Genomic DNA, 23,643 nt, shown 5'->3' with positions numbered 1-23,643 from the left:
TGAAAATCATATCAATAATGTTATGATTTTTGCCTTCAGCAGTCCTGCACATCTCGAAACACTTAAAAGGAGAAAAACAAATAGTCTATTATATTTACCCAGTTTCAGTAACTCTTACATTTGAAGACATAATGGCATAACAGAAAATTTGGTGAAAGACATACATTTATGGATTTAAAGAGCTCAGCTAAGGGATGCCTGGGTGGCTCAGTGGCTTAAGCCACTGCCTTTGGCTCAGGTCACGATCTCAGGGTCCTGGGATCGAGTCCCGCACTGGGCTCCTTGCTCAGCGGGGAACCTGCTTCTCTCTCTGCCTCTGCCTGCCACTCTGCCTGCTTGTGTGCCCTCTCTCTCTTTCTGTTTCTCTCTCTGACAAATAAATAAATAAAATCTTTAAAAAAAAAAAAACCTCAGCTAAGAGGGCCTGGCTGGCTCCATCAGTAGAGCATGTGATGCTTGATCTTGGGGTTGTGAGTTCAAGCCCCACGTTGGGTATAGAGTTTACTTAAGAAGCTCAGCTGACCCCAACTAGGATAAATTCAGAAAAGTCATTTACAGATACATCATAATCGACCTGCTAACAACTAAAGTTAAAGAACCAATCTCGAAAGCACCTAAAGAAACCACGATTCAAATGACTGTAGGGTTTTCCTTGGACACCATGAAGGCTGGAAGACAATAGAACAGCATCTTTAAAGTACTAAGGGGAAAGAATGGTCACCCCAGAGTTCTGTATCTAATGAAAATAATCTTTAGGAATTACAGTGGTAGAAGGACACTCCCAAGTAAAGGAAAACTAAGAGAATTTGTTGTCAGCATACCTGCTCTACAAGAGATGCTCCAAGCTTTTCAGTCTGACTGATGTGACAGAAGCAGGAATCTTGGATTTTCAGGAATGAAGGAAGAGTTACTTCATCCTGTTGCCTTGGCCTCGGTGCCATCTTCAGACTTGAGCACTTTTGCTAGATTTATGTTGGCTGAGTGTTTTCAAGTTTTTAACTGGAGCCCACACTTTGGATTCTGTTTCTTTATTTCTACCTGATATTTTGCTACACCAGGCTTATTTTCTATTTCTTGTATTTAAGTTAGAATCTTAGATAACTTTTGTTTGACCCAATTGCTTTCTAAACATGTACTCCCCTCCCCCACACCAACAAAAAGAAAGGAAGATAGGAAGGAAGAAAGAGAAAAGAGGGAAACAGCCATTAAAGACTCTAAAAGAGGGGCGTTTGGGTGGCTCAGTGGGTTAAGCCTCTGCCTTTGGCTCAGGTCATGATCCCGGGGTCCTGGGATCCAGCCTCGCATCGGGCTCTCTGCTCAGCAGGGAGGCTGCTTCCCCCCTCTCTCTCTGCCTGCCCCTCTGCCTACTTGTGATCTCTGTCTGTCAAATAAGTAAATAAAATCTTTAACAAAAAAGACTGTTAAAGAATAAACTGAGGGGGATGAAGGGGAGTGGGTGGGGGATGGGCTAGATGGGTGATGGGTGTTAAGGAGGCCACTAGATGTCATGAGCACTGAGTGTTGTATGTGGGTGATGAATCACTGAATTCTGCTCCTGAAGCCAACATTGCACTGTATGGTATCTAACTAGAACTTGAATAAAATTTGGGGGGAAAAATACACTTTGCATTGGCTGAGCTTAAGCAAGTATATTTCTTAATCAATTATTGAAGTTAGGATGCCATATGTAGTCCTAGATTTGCATCCTAGTATAAAATGGTCGTAAAAATTATGCTTAATTGAGTCTATCTGAGAAGCTATTTAATTTTTATTTCTCTCTTTCCCACATACTTTCACAGTTTGACAAAATCATTAATTTCCCAATCACATTACAGACAGTATTCAACTCAGTACTTTAATGGGAATAATAGCTTAAGTTTTTTATAACACTTGAAAAGGCCAAAATATTGTAAGCTACTAAGAATAATGTCCTTTTGTTGTACTCATGCATTTAATATGCGCAGTCCTACATGTTTCAGATTTAATAAAATGCTTTTATTCATCTCACATAGGAAGTAAGAAATGTCAACTTTTCGTTCTCTTTCCCATCCCTCAGTACTTTGACCTTTGGTACTGACATTATGTGTTTTCCTTTTTTGGTCAAAAGTGTTATTAATTTTAATCTCTGAAGTATGTGTGCATGTCTGCCAAAGCAGAGTGTAAATATTGATCTGTTACCACTGTAAAAAGTAAATCATCACATTATGGAAAATTTAGAATCATAATCAAATATTATTTCCCCATCTCACAATACAGTAAGGCAATGCTGAATTGAAGAGGTGGACAATTGGGGTGCCTGGGTGGCTCAGTTGGTTAAGCACCCACCTATCGGTTTCAGCGCAGGTCATGATCTCAGGGTCTTGGGATTGAGGCCTGTGTAGGGCTCCTGCTCAGTGCACAGTCTCCTTGTCCCTCTGCCTCCCCCTCCCTCCCTTCCCCCACTTGTGTCTGCTCACATGCTCCCTTGCTCTCTCTTTCTTTTAAATAAATAAATAAATCTTTATTAGAAGAATAAAATGGTGGGCAGTTGCAAGCTTTAGTAATTTTTGCGACCATATCCAAACACTTTTTTACACGTTTAGTTATTTTATAACCAATGATTAAAATAATTTCTTTTGCTTGCCCCCAAGGGATTTTTAAATACATTTTTTGAATTTCTTTCAATATGTGGTTTAATAGATACTGCAATTCAGAAGTATTGATATAATTTTAATTTTTTCATTAAAAAATTAAGTTTTTAGGATTGGCGTCACTTTACTTAGAGTATAAGAATCTAGAAGCTTTAACATTATCTTTCACCATTTTTTTCTTCCACTGTTTTCTATTTCTAATCAAGCGTACCTGATGCTTTTCTTAAAATACCTCTGGAATTCTTTACATTTGTCACACTCCTGGTGTTCTAGTCAAATGTCTACTTGCTTTCTCAGCCTAGAATCCCTTTCCATTCCACTGCTTTTTATATATTCATCATTCTGGTTTCTTCTAAAGAGTGCTGTTATTCTGGAGGAATCTGTAGGAGATGTCAAATTCTCACTGCCATGAGTCCACGCATCTCTCCCCAGTTTCACTGTCACTCGTGTCTGCATGAAGGCCTCGCAAGGAACTTATTTCCTACTCTTCTCCCATGGGTGTCTTTGATACTTGTTAGGCTCCCAACAGCGCTGGGCCTGCGCCATTATTATTCCACTTCGTTCCTTTCCTGGTCTCTCAGCCCCGCCCCCAAGCCCTGCTGTCAGTGCTGTGTCCATTTTCCTCTTCAGCTATTCAAGTGCCTGGCTCCTCCAGTACATTTTGCAAAAGTTTCTTCCACCTCTCATCTACCTCTTCTTTCTCTGACGACCTATCACACATCATCTCTCTCTCTCTCTCTCTTTTTTTTTTTAAGGATTTTATTTATTTTAGAGGGAGAGAGCAAGAGAGCACATGTGAGTGGGAGGAGGGGCAGAGAGAGAGGAAGAAAATCTCAAGCAGACTCTGCCTTGAGCCCAGAGCCCAAGGTGGGCCTCGATCTCAGAACCCTGACATCATGATCTGAGCCACCCAGCTGCCCCAAACATTGTCTCTTGTATGTCTGAGGATTCTCAATGGCGGAGACCTTGTCGTATTCTCTCTGTACCTTGACCCCATGGTGTGTAGCTGATTGGTTGCACTTCTGTACTGTTTCGGTCCTGTAGTCACTTTACAAAGCGAGGTGAGGAAGGTTTCTAGTTGCTGCTTATCCAGTGCTAGGACGTGATGATGATTCCTCCCTCAACTCCCTCACCTCACACATCCCAAATTAGAAGCATTTTGTGTGTATGAATTAGGTAGGTAGATTGGCAGGCATACTTAACTGAAATACTGTGCTAATGGAACCAAGAAAGAAATTGACTCCCGTGTGCATCAGTTAGGTTCAAACAGAACAAAACTCCAATTAAACACCATAGACGGTTCCCTGAATCCTCCCTGCCCGTATTCAAATGCTTACATTGCTCAGCAGGGGGGAAATTGGGCAATGCAGTATGAATATCCCAGCACAAATCCCTTATAATGTTATAAAAATAACTAGAAATTAATACATTTTGCACTTGTGTTACTTTTATTAAAAATAGTTACTAAAAATGCTCTGGGTAACTGTCTCTAACGAAGACTGACAAACTTCTTCTGCAAATGGCATGATAAATATTTTTAAGCTTTGCCGGCCACATATGGTCTCTGCTACATATTCTTTCTTGTTCCTGTTTTTGCTGGGTTTTTTTGGCCATCTTTTAAAAATGTAAAAACTAGTTTGCAGACAGCATAGGGATTTTGCCTGGGAGCCCGAGTTTGCCAGATCCTGGTCTGTAGCAGTAAGAAAACGTAGTCTGTGTAACCGGGCATCCCATAGGGGAGATTTTCTGTCCAGGAGAGAAGACATTGCTAATACTAACCCAAACCCTGAACAAACTGGGATTGCCCAGGGTGTTGCAATAAAGTGGTGGGAACACAGGAAACCTTACCCCGACGGGAATGGCTCATGGAACAGCGTCAGGATTAGATAAAGCCAAGAGACACCCTCCGTGGACTTCAACTTGGAAGTTCCACGACGTAGAAGAAGTAGACTTGCCCTACACGACCCTTGCCTTGGAGCTTTGAGCAGATGAAACTCACAGGGTAAAGGTCCATTCCCTAGAGACTGCTTAGCAGCGTTTTTGTTCCTGGAGAGGCTTCATGGCGGTGATTTTTCCTGAAAAGGATAAAGTACCTTGTAAAGAACTTCCCAACCTTCAGACCCAGGGATTTGGTGTAATACAGGGACATAACTGTACTCACCATGGAACAGATTACTAGTATCGGTATCATTAACGAGGAAATATTCAAGTGAATGGAAAGACTTCATTTGGATGGAATGAAAGTAAATCTTCATAGGATGTGTACACTTGGAGTGGGTTTTTAAAAAAGGAACCACGTGGCTGAACAGTGTCTAAAACTGTTGCCTACCAACAATTTCATCTCATTATATTCTTCGCCATTGTGAACATTTCCAAGAGGCATCTCAATTCTCAGTCCAGATAGTTTTCTGTCTAGTTCACATAAACAAAGTGCACTTGCTGGGTTACTATAATTTGTTTCTAAGTCTCCTACTATTTACTTAGAAGGTAAAATCACAAGAGCGGCAAAGCCCAGGTACCTGGAAGTGACCGTTAAGTGTTCTTTTCCCACACCAGCAACAACTTTTGATTCATCAAGAAGCAGAAACCATAGTAACAGACTTCTGGCTCATATCCACTACTTTGTGTCTCTCCTTTTTCCAGGCGAGCATTCTTCTCCATTAAAACAAACCCAAAAAAAAATTCGAGCAGGCTAATTTAAAGACACCTACCTCTGTCGGATTGTTTGCCTACCTTGGCATTCACGTCTATGGAAATAGCCACAGCGACTGATTTTAGTTGTTTTGAACTGTTAACAGTATTGATTCATTTTATTTAATCTAATCAGGATGCGATTTATCTTAATTTTGATTTTGGTTGTAGAGGTTGGCGATTTGAAGGAGCTGCAGACACTAGACATTTCTACCAATCGTTTGCTAAATTTACCCGAGAGGCTTCACCTGTGCCTTTCTCTGCAGTACCTCACCGCGGACCGCAATCGTCTATGGTGCGTGCCGCGTCATCTCTGCCAGCTGCCCAGCCTCAACGAGCTCTCCATGGCTGGAAACCGTCTCGCATTTTTGCCACTTGGTAAGTGATCGTGTTCGGCCGGCAAAGCCAAAAAAGCCAAAGACGGAGACAGAAAGCCTTTGTGTGCTTGACTAGGAAGGATAGGGTAGTTTCCTTCATTCTGCTTATCTTGAATTGCCTCTCTAAATCCATTTTTGTCGTGAACAAAGCATCAATCCCGGTTAACAAAGTTAATTTCAGCCCGGGATTTCATATCGTAAAACGGAAATCTGTGCGTAAATGTTGCTTAGGGACAAAATACAGGTGATAGGAGATGATGTACTCTAATGAAAGCATGTATGTATGTATATATAAGACCACAAAATTGATGGGGTATATTGAGCAATATGAAAGGATAGCTACTGGTACAAAGATACTGTCTAGATGTTGAATTCTACAGAGAAAAATTTGTATTGGGTGTCCTAATGATTAGTATTGTCGGATAACCAGACTACACAATTTTTAAAACTTTACAATTGGCCAAACTGCCTGCTGAGCTAGAAATGTCACACTGGCTAACACATAACATATTATTCACCATAGATTTCTGTGGCAGGCCCATTTTAATAAAAGAATACATTTATTTTCACTGAGAATTGCATTATTTTGTTAACTTGTAAGAAACAAAGGTGCCATTTAAAAAAAAAATTAAAATAGGAAGCCCCACAGAACCCTACACTGTCATAGTAAGCCTCCTATGATTGTACTCATAAAAGCATTTTTTGTAATGAATAATTTATCCCTGATGGCAGTGAAATGAATAATTTACTAGTCCCTGAGAGGAAATATTTCCTACCATAATACAGTACACATATTATTTTCAATTAAAAATAACTGGGAAATCTGAAAATCAGTTTGAGTAATACCGAATAATTATCCAATTTAAAAAGATTACTTTTCTATAAATATAATTAAATTTTGTACTTATAAAATTAGCAAAATGAAGTAAGACCATTTCAGAGGCAAGTTACATTTCTAAGAAACCAGAGTTTTCTTTCAAGTGAGAAAAATATCAAGTATAAATAGATTTAAAAAATAAAATGCCTGCTGGGTAAACCACATGTTGTGAAACCATTGCAGCAGTGAGGCACCAACCTACAAATCCAAAGATCCAGGTTCTCCCCTGGTTCCCCCCACCGTGCAGTGGTGCCCTGGAGTAAACCCCCAGAGCGTCTCTGAGCTTCATTTACCTTCTCTGTAAACCAGAAATAATAACATTTATCCTGTTGACTTTAGAGTTATTTTGAAGTCCAATAAGATAGCGTGTCTGTAAGAACGCTACAGCCCCATACAAATGCAGATGACTCAACTGAGAAGATAGAGCTTTTGGATTACCATATCCTGCTTTTTAAAATTTCCGTCCTCCTCATATTTGTACCCTCTCTAGTAACCCCCAAAACGTGTATTTACCACTTCCTAAGAGCTGCTGCCTGTACCGATGCCAACTCCCTACCAACGGATGGCCAGGATGTTGCAGGCAAGGCCGATCCGTGAACCAGGGAAGGTGGGGAGGGAAGTAAAGGATGTGATGATTTGATCTGCGTGACGTAGAACTCAGTGGTCTGACGTCAGCATTCGAGGTCAGGCAGCACATCCCATTACAGGCAACCATGCTTTCACTCCCAGGTGTTCCCAGAAACAGATTCGCTTGTTAAGTCTGGAGTTGCTGGTACTATTGTTCATAGAATTATTATTATTACTGTTGTTGTTACTACTGACCACATCTACAGGGAGTGTCTCCATGAGTAATCGTACTGCAACTATTTGTAAGAACAATCATTTATTGAATTCGGTATTCTGTTAGGCACGGTACAGAGGCTCTCTAATTTAATTATTACAGAACCTGTTATTACAAAACTTATTGACAACCTGTTTACAGATGAGGAAATTGAGATTCAAAGAAGTTAAGTAACCTACCCAAAAGCACAGCTAGTGAGAGACAGAGATTCTGTCTGATCTAAACTCCTCATTCTTTCCACTTTGACATGCTGTCTCTACATCCCAGGCATGATCCCTCTGCAAAGGGACCTCATTTGGAATAAGGCTGAACTTGGGGCTCCTGGGTGGCTCAGTTGGATGAGCACCCAGCTCTTGACTTCAGCTCGTGTCATGATCTCAGGGTCATGAGATCGAGCCCCACGTCAGGCTCTGTGCTGGGCGTGGAGCCTGCTGAAGATTCACTGCCCCTCCACCCATACCTCTCTCCCTCCTCTAAAAAAAAAAGAAAAAAAAAAAAAGATAGGAATAGGGTTGAATTATACTGAACATCTTTCTAGTTGTGTAGCCACCTCCAGTGTCAAATTTGGACAGCCATTTTGTATTCAAACACTCACGTGGACACTCCAGTTGGCCCAACTCAGTGTCTGTCTCTACTCACTTAGTAGGGTCGGTCTGCCAGAGGGTATAGCTTTGTCTCACCTGCCCGATCAGGACTTCAGCCAGGTGCTCCCAGTTACTGATTTCTAATCTGTCTATCATCAGCCGGTCATACAGCAAGAAAAATCATTTAAAAGTTTAGGCCAGAGACCTGTTACCTAGTTCTTTCTTGGTGTTAGCCATTCTTCTTACTTTGCCAAGCCCCTTCAACCTCCGTGGAGTTCCTGATTCCTTAATTTTATGCTGTCACAACTTGCTTTTCTTGTCTTCTTGTTTCTTCCATCAGATATGCTTTGTCTCAAGTCTAAACCATTCATTCATCCAGCAACTGACTCCATCCTACCTGTGGCTCTGATCCACAGCTCTGTTCTCATGTCCGATACCAAAGGTACACTTAAACCAGAATGCTATCTAGCTCTAGGGCTCTAGAGCCCAGGTTCTGCCGAGAATCCCACATATAATCAAACTTTTTTTTCAAAGACTTTACCTATTTGACAGAGAGAGAGATCACAAGTAGGCAGAGAGGCAGGCAGAGGTGGGGCGGTGGGGGGCAGGCTCCCTGCTGAGCAGAGAGCCTGATATGGGGCTTAATCCCAGGATCCTGAGATCATGACCCAAGCCAAAGACAGAGGCTTAACCCACTGAGCCACACAGGCGCCCCTATAATCAAACTTTCTAAACTAAATGAATCTTGTTTACCAATCTTTAGCCTGTAGGTCCTGTCTCAAGTCCAGCTGGGCTCCAAGCCCTTCATCTTACCTACCTCTCTACCTCACTATTTTCATCCAGCCGTCGCTCCTTATTACCCTGGTCATTTGCTACTCTGATGACCTATCATTTTAGCAATGACACAGCCAAGCCTGTGTGTGGGGGTGGTGACAGTGATGTTGGGAGAAGAGAGAAGCCATTCCAATAGGAACTTGACCACTTTGGGTTTGCTTTGTATGGCATGCTGAATGCGTCCAGCAGCATATGGCAAGAGTGGCAGTGCCTGGTGCAAGGTCATAGAAAGGATCATTGGGTCGAAGGGACAGTCCATTACACATTGCCTAGCTGCTCTTCTGCTTTGGCGTCTCAGGTACTTTTTTGCTGGGGCATCTTCTTTGTGCACCGTGGTAAGCGCCAATGTGGGCAAGGAGCGAGCATCTCTTCTTCAGCACTCAGGTTCAGTGCTGAGTACAGCCTTGCCGACTGCTCTCTGTCTCTAGATGTCTTGTCACACCAAAACCTTGCCTTCTGTGTTCAGAGAGGTTTTCTTTGTGAACTGGTTGATATGGTGTCAAAAAGCATATGAGGAAGGAGGATCTGCCCTGGGCTCTGAGGAGGGTCCCTGACAGCAGTCAAGGTGACCACAGCTCTCCAGCCTGGGGCCACGGACACCCAGGAGACGGAAGCAGTTTCACACTCCTCTGGGTGCCATCCCGGCTCACAAGGCTCACGGCCCTGGCAGGACTTAGGCCTGTGGATAAGGTTTGATTTTACCAGAGAAAGACATACAAGCAAGAGGAGGAGGGTAGAAATTATCCACTTAGAAAGGAACAGGCTGCCTGAAGCAGTGCTCCGCCAGGGCCTCAGACTGATTCTTTGAGGACAGCAGGAGCCCAGGGTTAGGAAGCCTTTGTCCCCTGTTATATAGGGTGAACCTTTGTAAAGAAGTGAGAGTGACCGCCAGAGAGTGGCACCGCCATGAGACAGCCAAAGAGGGCTTCGGGAGATTGGAGACAGGATAATCTGTGAAGATGACGAAAGTGAATCTGACAGAAATATCAGCGATCTTCTCCATTTTGTTTTTGGGTTTTGTGGGAGTTTTGTTTTTCTGTTTTGTTTTTTAATACCACGAAGGTGGCTTTGGAAAGGAATTCAACTAGGTCTTTTGGAGAAAAGGAATTAAATCCATAGCTGTCCCACCACAGAGTTTGTGCACTTGAAAGCTTTCTTTGAACTCCTTTCTGATAAACAGAGGCCGTCTAATGCTGTGAACCATGGCGGACAGAGTCAAATGGAGCATCCCGGGGCGGGCACTGCCTTTCCTCAACAACCGAACTGTTTTTGGAAAGCTAGCAAATAGGGATGTCTCTTTACAGTAGTTAGGAGATACTGTGTGTATACACGCACATGCATACACACACACACACACACAATTAAAGTGTTCATATAGAAGTCTCTTCTGTTTCAGTGTGATTCTGTGAGCACAGTACAGGAACTTGAAGGCTTATGAAATGGGTGCTAGTATATCACTGTCTGGGATTGGAGGTGGGAATCCTGTTTTGGGGAGTTACTTACTAAATTCAGTTGCCTGCCACAGAAAGTTGGCTTAGAAGAAAAACAAGTTTTTGTGGGACTTCTTAAAAGAATGTCCTATTTTAGCATCCTCAGAAAACAACTGCAGAAGGTATATGTAGGATGGCTTAAGTAATGAGTAAGACTAGGTAAACCATAACGCTCTTTGAGGACAGTCTTTTTAAGATGAAGAGTTGCATCAAGAAAGAAGGATGCTCCTATTCTAACGATACCATGACAATTGCGTGACACATTAGTCTACAAGCAGAAGCTTTCTCCACAGCGGTGACCATCACTGAAGAGGACAGGGAAACTAATCACTTGAGCCTCATGCTATGAGATTTACTAGAGGTTTTGAAATGAGAGTATTTGCTGTTGATTCAGTATAGTTCTTCACACTTATTAGCTCCCAGAGTTGTGACTCACCTCTGGGCTTCTGAAAGTGTAGGAAAATACAAAGGAAAGGTTTTTGGTTTGTTTGTTTGTTTCCTCTAAGGCTTTTTTACCAGGTGTTTCCTGGTCTCTCTTGCATAGTTAATAAGCCCGATTATTCAGTAATGTTCACAACTTATTTAATGATGAATAATAGATGTAAGTACTGTGAGGTTGCCCAGGCACAAATTGGCTATGGAAGAGCATCCTTTCGTTGGCCCCCAGGAAGCGCTATGTCATTTAAACTCAATGTCAGTAACTCCTGTAGTTTAAGAAAATGAGGAGACAAAAGTTGCCCCCCAAATTAGCAGGTAGAATTTTTTAAAGATTTTTATTTATTTACTTGAGAGAGAGATTTTTTTTTTAAGATTTTTATTTATTTATTTGAGAGGGGGTGGTTAGGGTTAAAGAGGGAGGGAGAAACAGATTCGCCACTGAGCAGGGAGTCCAGTGCAGGGCCCAATCCCACGACCCGGAGATCACAGCCTAACTTGAAGGCAGACACTTAACTGACTGAGCCACCCAGGCACCCCAGCAGGTGGGATTTTTGACAGTTAGAAAAATAGTGAGCGAATTCTTAACCAAGAACATTTGGCAAATGACAATGACATGTATAGAATATTCTAGTACATAAACTAGCATATAGTGAGCCCAAAACTTAGTGGAAAATATCTTTCTGCTGATAGAAAACCATTTGGGTTTCTAAACCAGTCCTAGAGCCAGTCCTTGGAGAGTCTGGTAGTACAGAGTGTTGTTTCCTCTGGAAGAGTTATTCCATGTGCCGAAGACTGGCGCTTGTGGGTGAGGCGACCGTTCCATTGCTGCTATGGATTATACACTGTGACTTTGATAGGGAGGTAAAACCAGCCCTTTGATCCCATACGGGAGCTCCCTCCAGTTTTCTGTAGTACTGGTGGTTGCTTTTTCCTTTATAGGGGTTAGATACCTTGTGTAGAAAAAACCGAAATGGTTTATGGTTTATGCCAAGTCGGGAGCAGCCCCTTCTTTCATTGCAAATGGCGTATTCGACACAAATCTGTTAACTGTACTTGGTTTTTTAATGCTTCTCGTTCTCGTGTGCTCTGACTTAGAAGAGAATTGCTCTTTCCTATTTTTAAGAAAGTATTTAAGTCCACACAGTGAAACTACTAAACTTCAAACTAGATGTGGAAACTAGATGGAAACCAGCTAATAATCCTGTGATCTCAGACTCAGAGATGAATGTAAACTGTACTTTGCTGAACCATGAATGTATTTGATCTGCAGTTTGAAGAGCTACCGCCTTGAGGTCTTTGTTTAATGGGAACTGTTTGCAAAGTTGTGTGGCCTTAAATAAGTCCCAGTGCTTAAAAAGTTTGTTCTAGTACAGACCAGAAGTCCCGGTGGTTGGAATTAGTCCTATGTTTGAATAGAAATTATGATGACTGCTTTCCAAGGAAAGACCCAAACATGCCACTGAAATTGTGTTCTGTTCCATGTTCTGTGGGGATGGTTGGGGATATCTCTAATCAAAGGCATAACGAAGAAGGAGTAAAGAAGGGTTTGATAACAAGGCTCAAAAACTAGTAATGGGAAAAAGTGAGAGAGAATTATTCTGTTAAAGTCCATGCAGACCTTGTTTCCAGAATAGTTATTATAACTTGTATTTCTTCATGAAAATGGATATTCAGTGCTCTTTTTTGGACCCTATCTTCTTGCAAGTATTTGTAACAAAAATTGTCTTCATGCTGCTTACTCATCTAACCCTTTTCGACTGTCTTAATGATACCTCTGCTTTGTTTTTCTTTCATCACAGTGGGTCTTTGCTGTTGCCTTAAGGTTTTCTTAGGAAGTTAGTATGATTATTTAATATGGCTTCTGTAGCATGGGCCAGACACTGGCTGTACTGTGCTAATGGGTGAAGAGAAAAGTTCACTAGAGTATATTTTTCTCTAAGTTTTGGAATAGGATTTGGGGCTGGAGAAGTGATTCATATGAAAAGGTTTGCCCTGTTTTCTTAAATACTAGTTTAAAACAAGAGAGAACTGCTGCTCATTCTTTAAAGGGGTACAAATGTGATATTGTTCTAATGTCCATACTACCCAAAGCAGCCTACAGATTCAATACAATTCCAATCAAAATACCAATGGCATTTTTCATAGAAGTATAAAAAATAATCCTAAAATTTGTATGGAACCACAAAAGACCCCAGACAGCCAAAGCAATCCAGAGAGAGAAGAACAAAGCTGGAAGTGTCATGCTCCCTGATTTCAAACCATATTACAAAGCTGTAGTCATCAAAACAGTATGGCACAGGCTCGAAAACAGATGTGTAGATCAATAGAACAGAGTAGAGAGCCCAGAAATTAACCCACACTTACCTGGTCAGTTAATTTCCAACAAAGTGGGCAAGAATATACAGTGAAGAAAAGCTAGTCTCTTCAAGAATTTTTGTAGGAAGAAAGACTGTACAGCAACATGCAAAAGAATGAAACTGCACCACTTTCTTTCACCCTATATGAAATTAAACTCAGAATGGATTAAAGACTTAGATATAAGACCTAAAAGCATAAAACACCTAGAAGAAAATAGGCAATTAACCCCTTTGACATTGGTTTTAGTGATTTTTTTTTTTTTTTTGGATTTGTCTCAGGCAAGGATAAGAGCAACAATAAACAAGTGGGATTATATCAAACTAAAAAGCTTTTGCACCGTGATGGAAACCAGCAAAAAAATTAAAAAGCAACCTACTGAATGGGAGAAGGTATTGCAAATGATATACCTAATAAGGATTCACATCCAAAATATATAAAGAACTCCTAAAACTCAATGTCAAAAAATAACCAAACTGATTAAAAAATGTTCAAAGGACCTGAATAGACATTTGTCCAAAGAAGACATCCAGATGGCCAACAGACATACGAAAAGATGCTCAACATCATTCATCATCAGGGAAATACAAATCAAAACCACAATTTGGTATATCACCTCGCACCTGTCAGAATGGTTAATATCCAAAAAATAAGAAATAGCAAGTGTTGGCGAGGATGCAGAGAAGAAGAAACCCTGTGCACTGCTGTTGGGAAGGTACATTGGTGTAGCCACTCTGGAAGGTGGTATGGTGGCTCCTCAAAATACGAAAAATAGAAGTATATTATGACCCAGCAATTCCACCTCTAGGTACTTATCCAAAGAAAAAGAAAAAACTAATTCAAAAAGACGATGTACCATTATGTTCGTTGCAGCCTTATTTACAATAGCTACAACACGAGAGCCACCTGAGTGTCTATTGATAGATGAATAGAACAGGGAAGATGTAAGATATACAGACAGTGGAGTATTAGTCATAAAAAAGGAGGAAATCTTGCTATTTGTGATAACATTGATGGACCTAGAAGGTATTATGCTAAGTGAAGTGAGCAGACAGAGAAAGACAAATACTGTATGAATTTACTTATATGTGGAATCTAAAAAGCAAGACAAACTAACAGTCTAACTTATAAACTATAAGTTTTGTTCATAAATACAGAGAACATAGATTGCTGTAGAGAATAAAGTTATGGTTGCTAGAGTGGAGGGGGTGGAGTGATGGACACAATAGGTGAAGGGTAGATTAAGAGGCACAGTCTTCCAGTAATAAAAGAAATAACACACAGTGATATAATGTACAGCATAGGAAATATGAGATTTTATTTATTTATTTATTTTTGAGAGAGAGAGAGAGAGAGAGAGAGAGAGTGCCCGCACAAGCGGGGCTTAGGGAGAGAAGCAGGCCCTCCATTAAGCAAGGAGCCTGATGCGGTACTCGATCCCAGGACCCTGGGATCATGATCTGAGCCAAAGGCAGATGCTTAACCGACTGAGCCACCCAGGCACCCCAGCATAGGGAATATAGTAATACAGACAGGAAATTTAGAAAAATAAGTAGTAGGAGGGTGCCTGGATGGCTCAGTCAGTTAAGCATCTGCCTTTGGTTCAGGCCACGATCCGAGTCCCTGGATTGAGTCCTGCATCGGGCTCCCTACTTAGTGGGGATTCTGCTTCTCCCTCTGACCCTCCTCTCTCTCTCTCTCTCTCATAAATAAAAATCTTTTTAAAGAAATTAAAAATATATTGTTAAAAAAATAAGTAGTAGGAAGTCTAGATCTTTGAGCAGAATCTTTGCCAGCAAAGTTTTTGTTACTTTGATTTTGGAACTGAGTTTTAAAAATAGTGACAAGAATGTACAGTCCCAGGGAAATCTGGAAGATGTTGTCAGTGGACTCTAAAGCAAAAATCTGGAGTTTCTATCAGTCATAGTTTACAGTAAAATTCTTCAGTTTGGAGGGGCAGGGAAAAAAAACAGGTACAAGTCCAGCTGGGCAGCAGCTCGAGATGCAGAATGAAGACATTGTTCTCTCCAGCTGGCGGCCACAGTGCTGGAAGACTCGGTGTCGTAATTCCTGAGTCTGCTGGGCAGTCAGCATGAAGTCTCCTTCTCTGGGATCTTCTCTAGGGGAATTCTTGATATTTCTTGAAATTACTGCTGTAAATCTCTAAGTCCGAACTACCCTCACCACTTATCTGATCTTTTAAAGGAAACAAGGGGGAAAAAATAAAAAAATAAAGGAAGCAAAGGGCTCTTTTGTTCATCATCTGTCTCCTTGGTTGTATCTCCTGACGTCACACCTAGATGCTTGGGCACAGTGCTTGTCCTCTGGTACCCCACCCCTGTGCCAGGGAGCACCACCTCCTACGTGATGTGGGAGTTCCCTGCTTATATGGAAATGACGTGTTTGGGGAGGCTGTCTAGCTAACATCACAGTGAACCAGGCCATCTGCTTTTAAATTCTGTCTCTGCCATTTAATTGCTGTGTGATCTTGGGCTTAGAAAGGTTAATTAATTTGTCTAAGTCTCAGGAACAGGGTAAAATGAATACCTACTCATAGCACTATTGTGAGAATAAAATGAGATCCATTTAAAATACTCTGTCACTCCTAAGTACTATGTAAGCATGGGGTCAACATGAGCTATTTTTATTGTTTTGCTAGACTGTTAGAAAGGTTTGGGACTGTGTGTGTCTTCACTTTTGTACCCCAAGCATCTAGCACAGTGTCTGGCTCATTGCTTGTAATAATTTCTTTGTCACTTGAACTATGCAGCACAAATAGAGGTGCTGAAAAAAGGGGAAAAAAAAAGAATTAGAGATGCTGATGCTTGAATATTTAAACCAACAGCAAAAGAAGCCTTCAGTCATTCAAATTCATTAAAACCCATTTATTTTCACAATTGTCGATGATCTATGTAGAAAGCATCTTATTAAATTATAATTCACTGTGAAATCTTTGTGCAAGTTGAGTAGATCAGAAAGAATATGATTATGTAAAAGACTTAATGGAGTATGTGTGCATATGTTTAAAGAAACTAACACTGTATGTCAACTGTACTTCAGTAATTAAAAAAGAAACTAATACTTTAAAAGTTATTCTTCTGAAAAAGCGGTTGCAAAGTTCTCTTTGTAAAAGCCATGTAGGTAAATTTTTAAACTTGTTTTTAAGATGATTTTGGAATGCACTGTAAATTACTCTGAATTCGTTGTGAAGAAACCCACATTTTATAATTACATTAAAAATGTAATCGTGACTAATAAGTACTATATCTGACTGATGGATACTTGAGATGACATGGACGGAGTCTTCCAAACAACCTATATGGGTCTATTGCTTTGATGGTATAGTTTCTGCTACCCCATCATTTTGTGGAAGAGGATACATCATTCACCTTCCGATAAAATAAATGAGTTTCATACTGGTAAGTGTGCAGTAAACAGATCCTACCTATTAAGTTCTGGCCCTTGCTGTCATTCCGTGCTTGCTTTTACAGTAAAAAAGAACAGTAACCTAGCTACACAGGAGCGTTTTGTTCCTCCTTTAGCCATGTGCACTGCATATGCCAGGGCCTTGAAGATGAAAAAAAAAAAGAATTGGAGTTTGTGCAGGACTGCTAGCTTTTGCTAATTTCTTACTTAACAATACTTTGATCTGTGCGTCTGGAAAAAGGGGGAAACATTTTAGACACAGTACAGCACTATTAAAAGCCACATGAAAAAGTTCTTTGTTGCTTTAGCGTCTCTGCATGCATATGGACAGCTTCCTTGCTTTATAAAGTTCATGTACTGAGCGTTTTTGCACAGGAACCTTAAAAAATAGTATTACCTGGTATACTGAATGCAAGGTTGGAGTATATTAAAATTAACAGAAGGAAGAAAACAAACCAGCTCATTAGCTAGTACGCGAATGGTCTTTTCCAAAGTTCATGAACAAGTGAAAAATTTCTCTCTTAGGAACAGAAGGAATATTTCAAAGTTTAGTAAGACAGAAAATACTTATATTTCAGCCTCATTATGATTACAAAATGCCATTCCATGGTGCTTGGGGTTTTGCAAGCAGAAAGTCTTTGGCCAAGAGCATGCTGTCATGAGGCTGTCACAGCTCTGCCGGGACAGCCTGTGACCTTGCCAGGTGTTGAGGGGTCTCGGCCTGGCCCGTCGGCTGTGCTGGGCCAGCCTGAGCAAAAGTTGCCCACTTCTCTTTATGATCTTGCACTCTTTTGTGATCTTTCCTTGTAATCAGAGGAGAGCGGTAAAAGACAAGATGTATCGAGAACCAGTGATTATGCCTCTGGTGTTGTATACATCGTTGAGACTTCTTGACAAGCCTGTGAGAGAAGTATTACTGTCTGGTTTTGCAGAGGAGGTAACAGGCCAGGAGCATTGGATTTGCCCCTCATGTCCTGAGTCAGTTAGAAAGCGGAAAGCCAGGATTCAGACTGCATTCTGACGCCTGTGACGTCAGTACTGCTTTCTTACTCTGGACGAGATTGTGTCAGGTGGAAAGGTTAAGGGTCTATATTGAATACTCATGACTGTGTGGTGTTACACTTACTCCTGTGTGATGGATTTGATCACCACTTTCAGCTTCAGTGGAAAACAGTTCAGTCCATTAGGGGCATATGTAAAAAGGGGCATTCCCCGAAGTGGTCAGGAGATAGGAAAAGAATTCTCTGGACTATCGAAAAATCTAAGATAAGATCTAAACCAAATAGCATTTTTAAATCATTGACTCTTCATTTTTTTCCCCTATAAAACTAGGATAGGAAAGAAGACAAAACCATATAGGAAGTAGCCAGTGTAAAGGTTTTATTTAATTTTGTATTATGATCCTTGCCTGTAGCCTCATTTCATTTGCACAAGCTCTTTTGTGTGTATTAGAGGGGAGAGGTGCTTCCTCTGTCATGTCCCATTTTTGTGTCCTTGACTCGAGGGGATGAATCCCTGTCTCTAGAGGCTGTTGCCTCCGACTCTTTTCTGCGCAATTAAACTGTAGAAAAGTGTTAGTGCCGTTTGCTACATGCCAAGGAGAATTCTCTCTTAATTGGCCTTCTGCTGTAGGGCCACACTTCCAAATATGTCACCTACTAATAATGAGAATAATAATAATTGCCATATATTGGAGAAGGTGTATGCCAAGGATTCTGCTTGATAATTTAGAAACTTTGTTAGTAATTCTCACTGAACTTAAGAGATAGCATTATTGGGGCGCCTAGGTGGCTCAGTCAGTTGGGCGTCCAACACTTGGGTTTGGCTCAGGTCGCCATCTCAGGGTCATGGGATCGAGCCCTGCATCCAGCTCCATGCTCAACAGAGAGTCTGCTGGGGATTCTCTCTCTCTCCCCCACTCTCCCTCTCCTCCTCTCCTTTCCTGCCACTTGTGTTTTCTCTCTAAAATAAATAAATCTTTATGAAGAAAAAAAGAGCATTATTTTCTCCTTTATATGGTTAGGGAAACTGAGGACACCCATTTAGTAAATAGAAGAACGAGGATTCAGACCCAGGTTGTCGGACTCCAAGACTGTTCCTTACTCCATTAATTCGTATCCTCCACTCTTCACTGCCACATAAGCTCAAGAATCTTTCCTCAGGGGACACCTGGGTGGCTCAGTGGGTTAAAGCCTCTGCCTTCGGCTCATGTCATGATCTCAGGGTCCTGGGACCAAGCCCCGCATCGGGCTCTCTGCTCAGCGGGGAGCCTGCTTCCTCCTCTCTCTCTGCCTGCCTCTCTGCCTACTTGTGATCTCTGTCAGGTAAGTAAATTAGGAAAAAAAAAGAAAGAAAGAATCTTTCCTCAAGTCCCGTAGGGGCTCCAAAAGGCAAATCTGAAACCAGAGCTTTTTGCATTTTATTAATGTAGTTTCATTTTTGGAAAAATTCCAGTTTTCTATATGCCTTTCAAGTGTACAGATGTCTGTTTGTGATGACAGGATTTGTAGGCACATCAGAGAAGTAGTGAAGAAATCTAGAAAACGAATTCTTTGGTTATATTGAGGCCTTTTCCAGTGCAAGTGGATTCTGGTATTTCTATCTCTATTTTTTCCATCTATGTTCTATAAATTTCTAGCCCGTTATGCCAGTAGATATGTTATACACGTTTTCTAATGTAAGACTATACATTATTTACATGTACTATATACTCTGATGCCTCAAAAAATATTGTGTAGTGATTTAACTTTCACAGATTACGTTCACATTCAGTTGTCATAACAACCTGGTAAGGTTGAGAGGCTAGGCACTACTGTGCCATTTAACTCCTTGCAAACTGAAGCTTTGCTCATGTGGCTAATAAGTGAGAGAACAGACGCATAAGCTAGGAACAGACAATTCACCAAAAAAAATATGTAAAGATGGCCCTTAGACATATTTGAAAATGTTCACACTCATAATTAGAGAAATGCAAATTAAGACAATGCCCAGATATCATTTCTCACCTATCAGAATGACAAAAACTTTTAAATAGGATAACATGCTTTAAAAGCTGAGATTGTGAGAAAGGCAGTGCCTTCATACATTGCTGGGGGGGGAAGCAGATTGGTAGAATCCTTCAGGAGGGAAGCACCAAGAATCTGCCTGTCTTTTGACCCAGCAAGTCCACTTCGAGTGATTGATGCCAAGGGTATGCCTCCAGCAATACTGATGTAGACGTACATGTGTACACGTGGATTCGTACACTTCCATATGTTTTATAGGTCTGTCTGCTATGAGCTCCTAGAAGGAATGGCATTCCCATACTAATGAGCACAAATGGCACTCCAATCATGGTTTGTAAACACTTACGCCTCAAGAAAAGGAGTCAAGGCTCCTTGGAGAAAGTAGTTGATGTCAGGGTTAGAGGAGGGAAAACACAAGCTGAGCATGGAACATCTTGTGGCAGAAAGTAAGGAAGTGCTCAAAAAAGGATGAAAACTTGTTAGAAGAACATAAGAGCCAACCTCAAGCTGCTCCTAATTGCCAACTGGAACATTTTGACTGATAAAATAAGTCCTAATGGTATTGGGTTTTTAGACCTTGTGATAAAATAAATACCCATGGATCCATACCGATATAAAATTCAAATAAATGGGAAGGAAGGGAAGGCTCTTCCTTACAGAATGGCAATTAATAAATGTAGACAGAGGGGCACCTGGGTGGCTCAATGTGTTAAAGCCTCTGCCTTCGGCTCAGGTCATGATCCCAGGGTCCTGGGATCGAGTCCCACATCAGGCTCTCTGCTCAGCGGGGGACCTGCTTCCTCCTCTCTCTCTGCCTGCCTCTCTGCCTACTTGTGATCTCTCTCTCTCTGTTAAATAAATAAATCTAAAAAAAAAATAAATGTAGACAGAAAGATGGTAATGGAAAATCATTGTTAGATAAATACTGTACAATAATTGTTGCAAACGACATCCATTGGTGGATGCTAAAATTAATATGCAAGATTTTGAGGAGTAACCAGGATATTTACATAGCCTTGGCGCTGTAGTAATCTGAAGGCTTGACCTTGGGGCCAGGTGGCGGGGGCGCTGCTTCCAAGATGGCCCCATTTCCTCTTCAGAGATCTGCGGGGGGGGGCCCTCATGACCAGCAAGTTGTTTTCTTCCAGAATGAGTGATCCAAGGCAGAGAGTAAAGAGGAAGCCACAATGCCTTCTGTGGCTTATTGTCTGAAATCACACACCATTTCTGCCTATTCTGTTTGTTAGATACTGTTAAGCCATCACACTGGGGAGGGGCATTTCTAGCCAGTAGCCCGAAAATTATATTTTCTCCCTGAGAGTTGCCACTTCCCCTTTTGATGCCCCCCAGCACTCCCAGCTTTGGTTCCTCTTTCTGTGTCTTGCTCCAGTGCTAGGCCTGGATGGATTATCAGGATCACTCTGATAGGACAAGCAGTGGGAAGGAGGAGGCTATATGGCCCCTTCCCTACCTGCTTCCACAAGGAACCCTTCCTCACCTCAGTCTTCTGTCACCCACCCCCCTTTCTGGAACTGATTGTCCAGAACCCATAGGTGAACCCATAAGACTTTCTACAGGCCTCCCTAGAGCAGTGATTTGTATCATTTTTCCTGCCTGTCTCCATCTATATTATATTGTATTCATATCTCTATCCTTAAAGTCTTACTTAATGGGTACATGGGTTTCCTTTTGAAATGTAAATACATTTAAGAACCTCCTAATTCAGCTATCTGGGCCTCTCTCTTTCCCAAACTGCAGGTCTGGGGGTAAGGAGTGGAGGGAGGGGGCGTGGAAGAGATGTCTTTCAGCTTATTGCCTATTGGCACAAGCAAAACTCCAGAAAATTTTTCAAAGATAGTGTTCTTGCTTCAGGGAGTAGAGGGTTTAGGAAGGCTGCTGAGGACTCTGTTCTATGGCAGTGAAGACAAAGACCACCCCCCCGACCCCACCCCACCCCGCCCAGCATTCTTGGGCACACGGAAGGCAGAAAGGAATGACTTCAATGCTTGGAAGTGTCTCTGCTGCCTATGTTGGCCAGAGATCACCTTCCGTACTCTGTGCTTGTCTCTTCACCAAGCCCCTCCTTCCAGCCATTGCTCCCTCATTGTCCAGCTGCTCCTGGAAAACATCTGGCATCTGTCTCTTTCTGGCACACCTGTTCCTGTTGCATACCCTTCTCTCTGGACCCTCTCTCTTACCTCTTCCCCTTCCTGGTACGTACTGTTAAATAACAAAAAGTCAGCTGAGTACATTTGAAGATCTCATTGGCTTTATGAGGTGATAATGGGACAGCCTCCCACCTGGCAGGTCTGAAGGAGCTCCGTCAAGCTGCAGGAAAGGAAAAGTTTCTATAGGCAGAGAGGGAGCAATCAAAAGAAAACTATCAGGAGAGCATGCATTGTTTTAGACAAGGTTGCCCTGCTGAGGGGAATAGATCGGGTCTAGGCAGTAAATTTCCTAGTGCTCACAGGGAAAGTCCATGTTGACTGGTTAAAGGTTACATTCCTGGGGGAGGTTGAAACTGCAATTAGGTTAGGTATCAAGGCCTGGTTTGGTGACGTGGCCTAGCATAAGCAACTCCATTCTGGACCAGTGGTTTTCTTTGTAACAATACTCTTTCCAGTGCTTGTTCACTGGCCTGCAAGTGTTGTCCACCTCATCTTCACCCCTCACTCGGGGGCTGGCATTTAGGGTTCCCTTTGCTTCTTCCTCCCCCTATAGCCTAGGGCAGTTTTTCCATTCTGACATTGGCCTTACTCTAGAGACTTCAGCCCAGCCAGGATCTGCTCCCCAGCCCTCCCTCACCTCTGCTTCCCCCTCTCTGCCCAGGGAAGGTGAGACACAGTAGGTGATACAGGGATAGAACTAAGGCGGGCTAATCTGACTGCAAACTTTGTTCATATCACTTTTTTTTTCCATTGGAGGAAAATGAAACTGAATGCAGACCTACAACCACCATTATTCTTAAATTACAATTATTTGTAAAAGGCCACAGAATTTTTAGGTGGGAAGGAAATCTAATCATAATCTCTTCCTAGTTATCTCATTTCACAGTCCAGGTGGGCTCAAGGTCCAGGTGGGCTAAGTCATTTTTCTACAGTCACGTTTTCTGATGCAGAATCTAACATTCCAGGTGACATAGTTTCACACTCAGAGTTCAGTTAAATCTCTAATAACTTGTCCTCCAGAACAGAAATTTTGATTTTTCCTAATATCATAGATTACATTTTACATTTCACATTATACTGGTACATATTTCTAGGAATTATAGTTCTTTTCTTTCTAATCCAGATCTAGGTCGATCTCGAGAACTACAGTACGTGTACGTGGATAACAACATTCACCTGAAAGGCTTGCCATCCTATCTGTACAATAAAGTCATCGGGTGCAGTGGGTAAGGCTGACTTCATGTTTTATGCTTTCGCTAAACTCTTGCCATATTCATTTCAATTTCATTGTTTGGTCCTCATGTAACTTAGAAATAGGTGAAGCATTTTTGATCACCCTGTTCAATTCTGTCTTTGGCCTTACTATATCAAACCAAATACAATTAGAAGCTAAGAATATTAGACAAGCAATTTATAGTATTATATATCGAGGACAGTTAGTGAGCAAGTTGTTGATTATTTTCCAATCAAAAATGAATCCATGTGTACAGTTATAAGCTCCATAGTCTCAGTCACTGAAACTGGAGGAATCAGCGTGATCTTAAAAGCTTTCCTTTCTTGCCCTCCACTACAGTGACAGTTCTACTGTAGGAAGAGCCCTAGTATCTAGAACTTGACCGTTTCAAAATACTTAGAATGCAACATTTGAAATAGTCTTGTAATACGAATCATGATTCTAGCAACCAAAACAGATGTTTCAGTTCAAAGGAAATGATAGGCCTTTATTGTCAGAGCAGCAGTAATTTTTCCTTCCCAGACAGGCTTCTAGAAAGGAGGTTTCAGCTTCTCCTTCTATAACGTTGGGACAGAATCACCTTAAAGTGTTTCCCAGAGTGGTGTGAGATTAATATAGGGCAGCTCAACTACCAGAACCTACTTTTAACTGGCCTGCCTTTCCTCACATAAACAGCCAAAGGATACTTGGGAT

General features: G+C 41.5%; 1 protein-coding gene across 3 annotated transcripts in view; it reads left to right on the top strand.

Annotated features, from left to right (window-relative positions):
- LOC111152679 (leucine rich repeat containing 28) overlaps nucleotides 1-23,643 on the top strand; it is a 156,273-nt gene that overhangs the window by 90,657 nt on the left and 41,973 nt on the right. For 2 of the 3 annotated variants that reach the window (XM_022511238.1, XM_022511240.1), the window contains exons 6-7: nucleotides 5,493-5,699; nucleotides 22,840-22,942. In XM_022511238.1, the coding sequence (XP_022366946.1) occupies nucleotides 5,493-5,699; nucleotides 22,840-22,942 (310 nt within the window). The remainder of the gene's footprint in view (nucleotides 1-5,492; nucleotides 5,700-22,839; nucleotides 22,943-23,643) is intronic. The other variant, XM_022511241.1, reaches the window with a different exon arrangement.

This window comes from Enhydra lutris, unplaced genomic scaffold (genome assembly GCF_002288905.1).
Source record: "Enhydra lutris kenyoni isolate GAN:26980312 unplaced genomic scaffold, ASM228890v2 scaffoldscaffold29, whole genome shotgun sequence".
Lineage (NCBI taxonomy): Eukaryota > Metazoa > Chordata > Mammalia > Carnivora > Mustelidae > Enhydra > Enhydra lutris.
The sequence above is the reverse complement of the archived record's forward strand: the minus strand, read 5'-3'. Positions and strand labels throughout refer to the sequence as shown.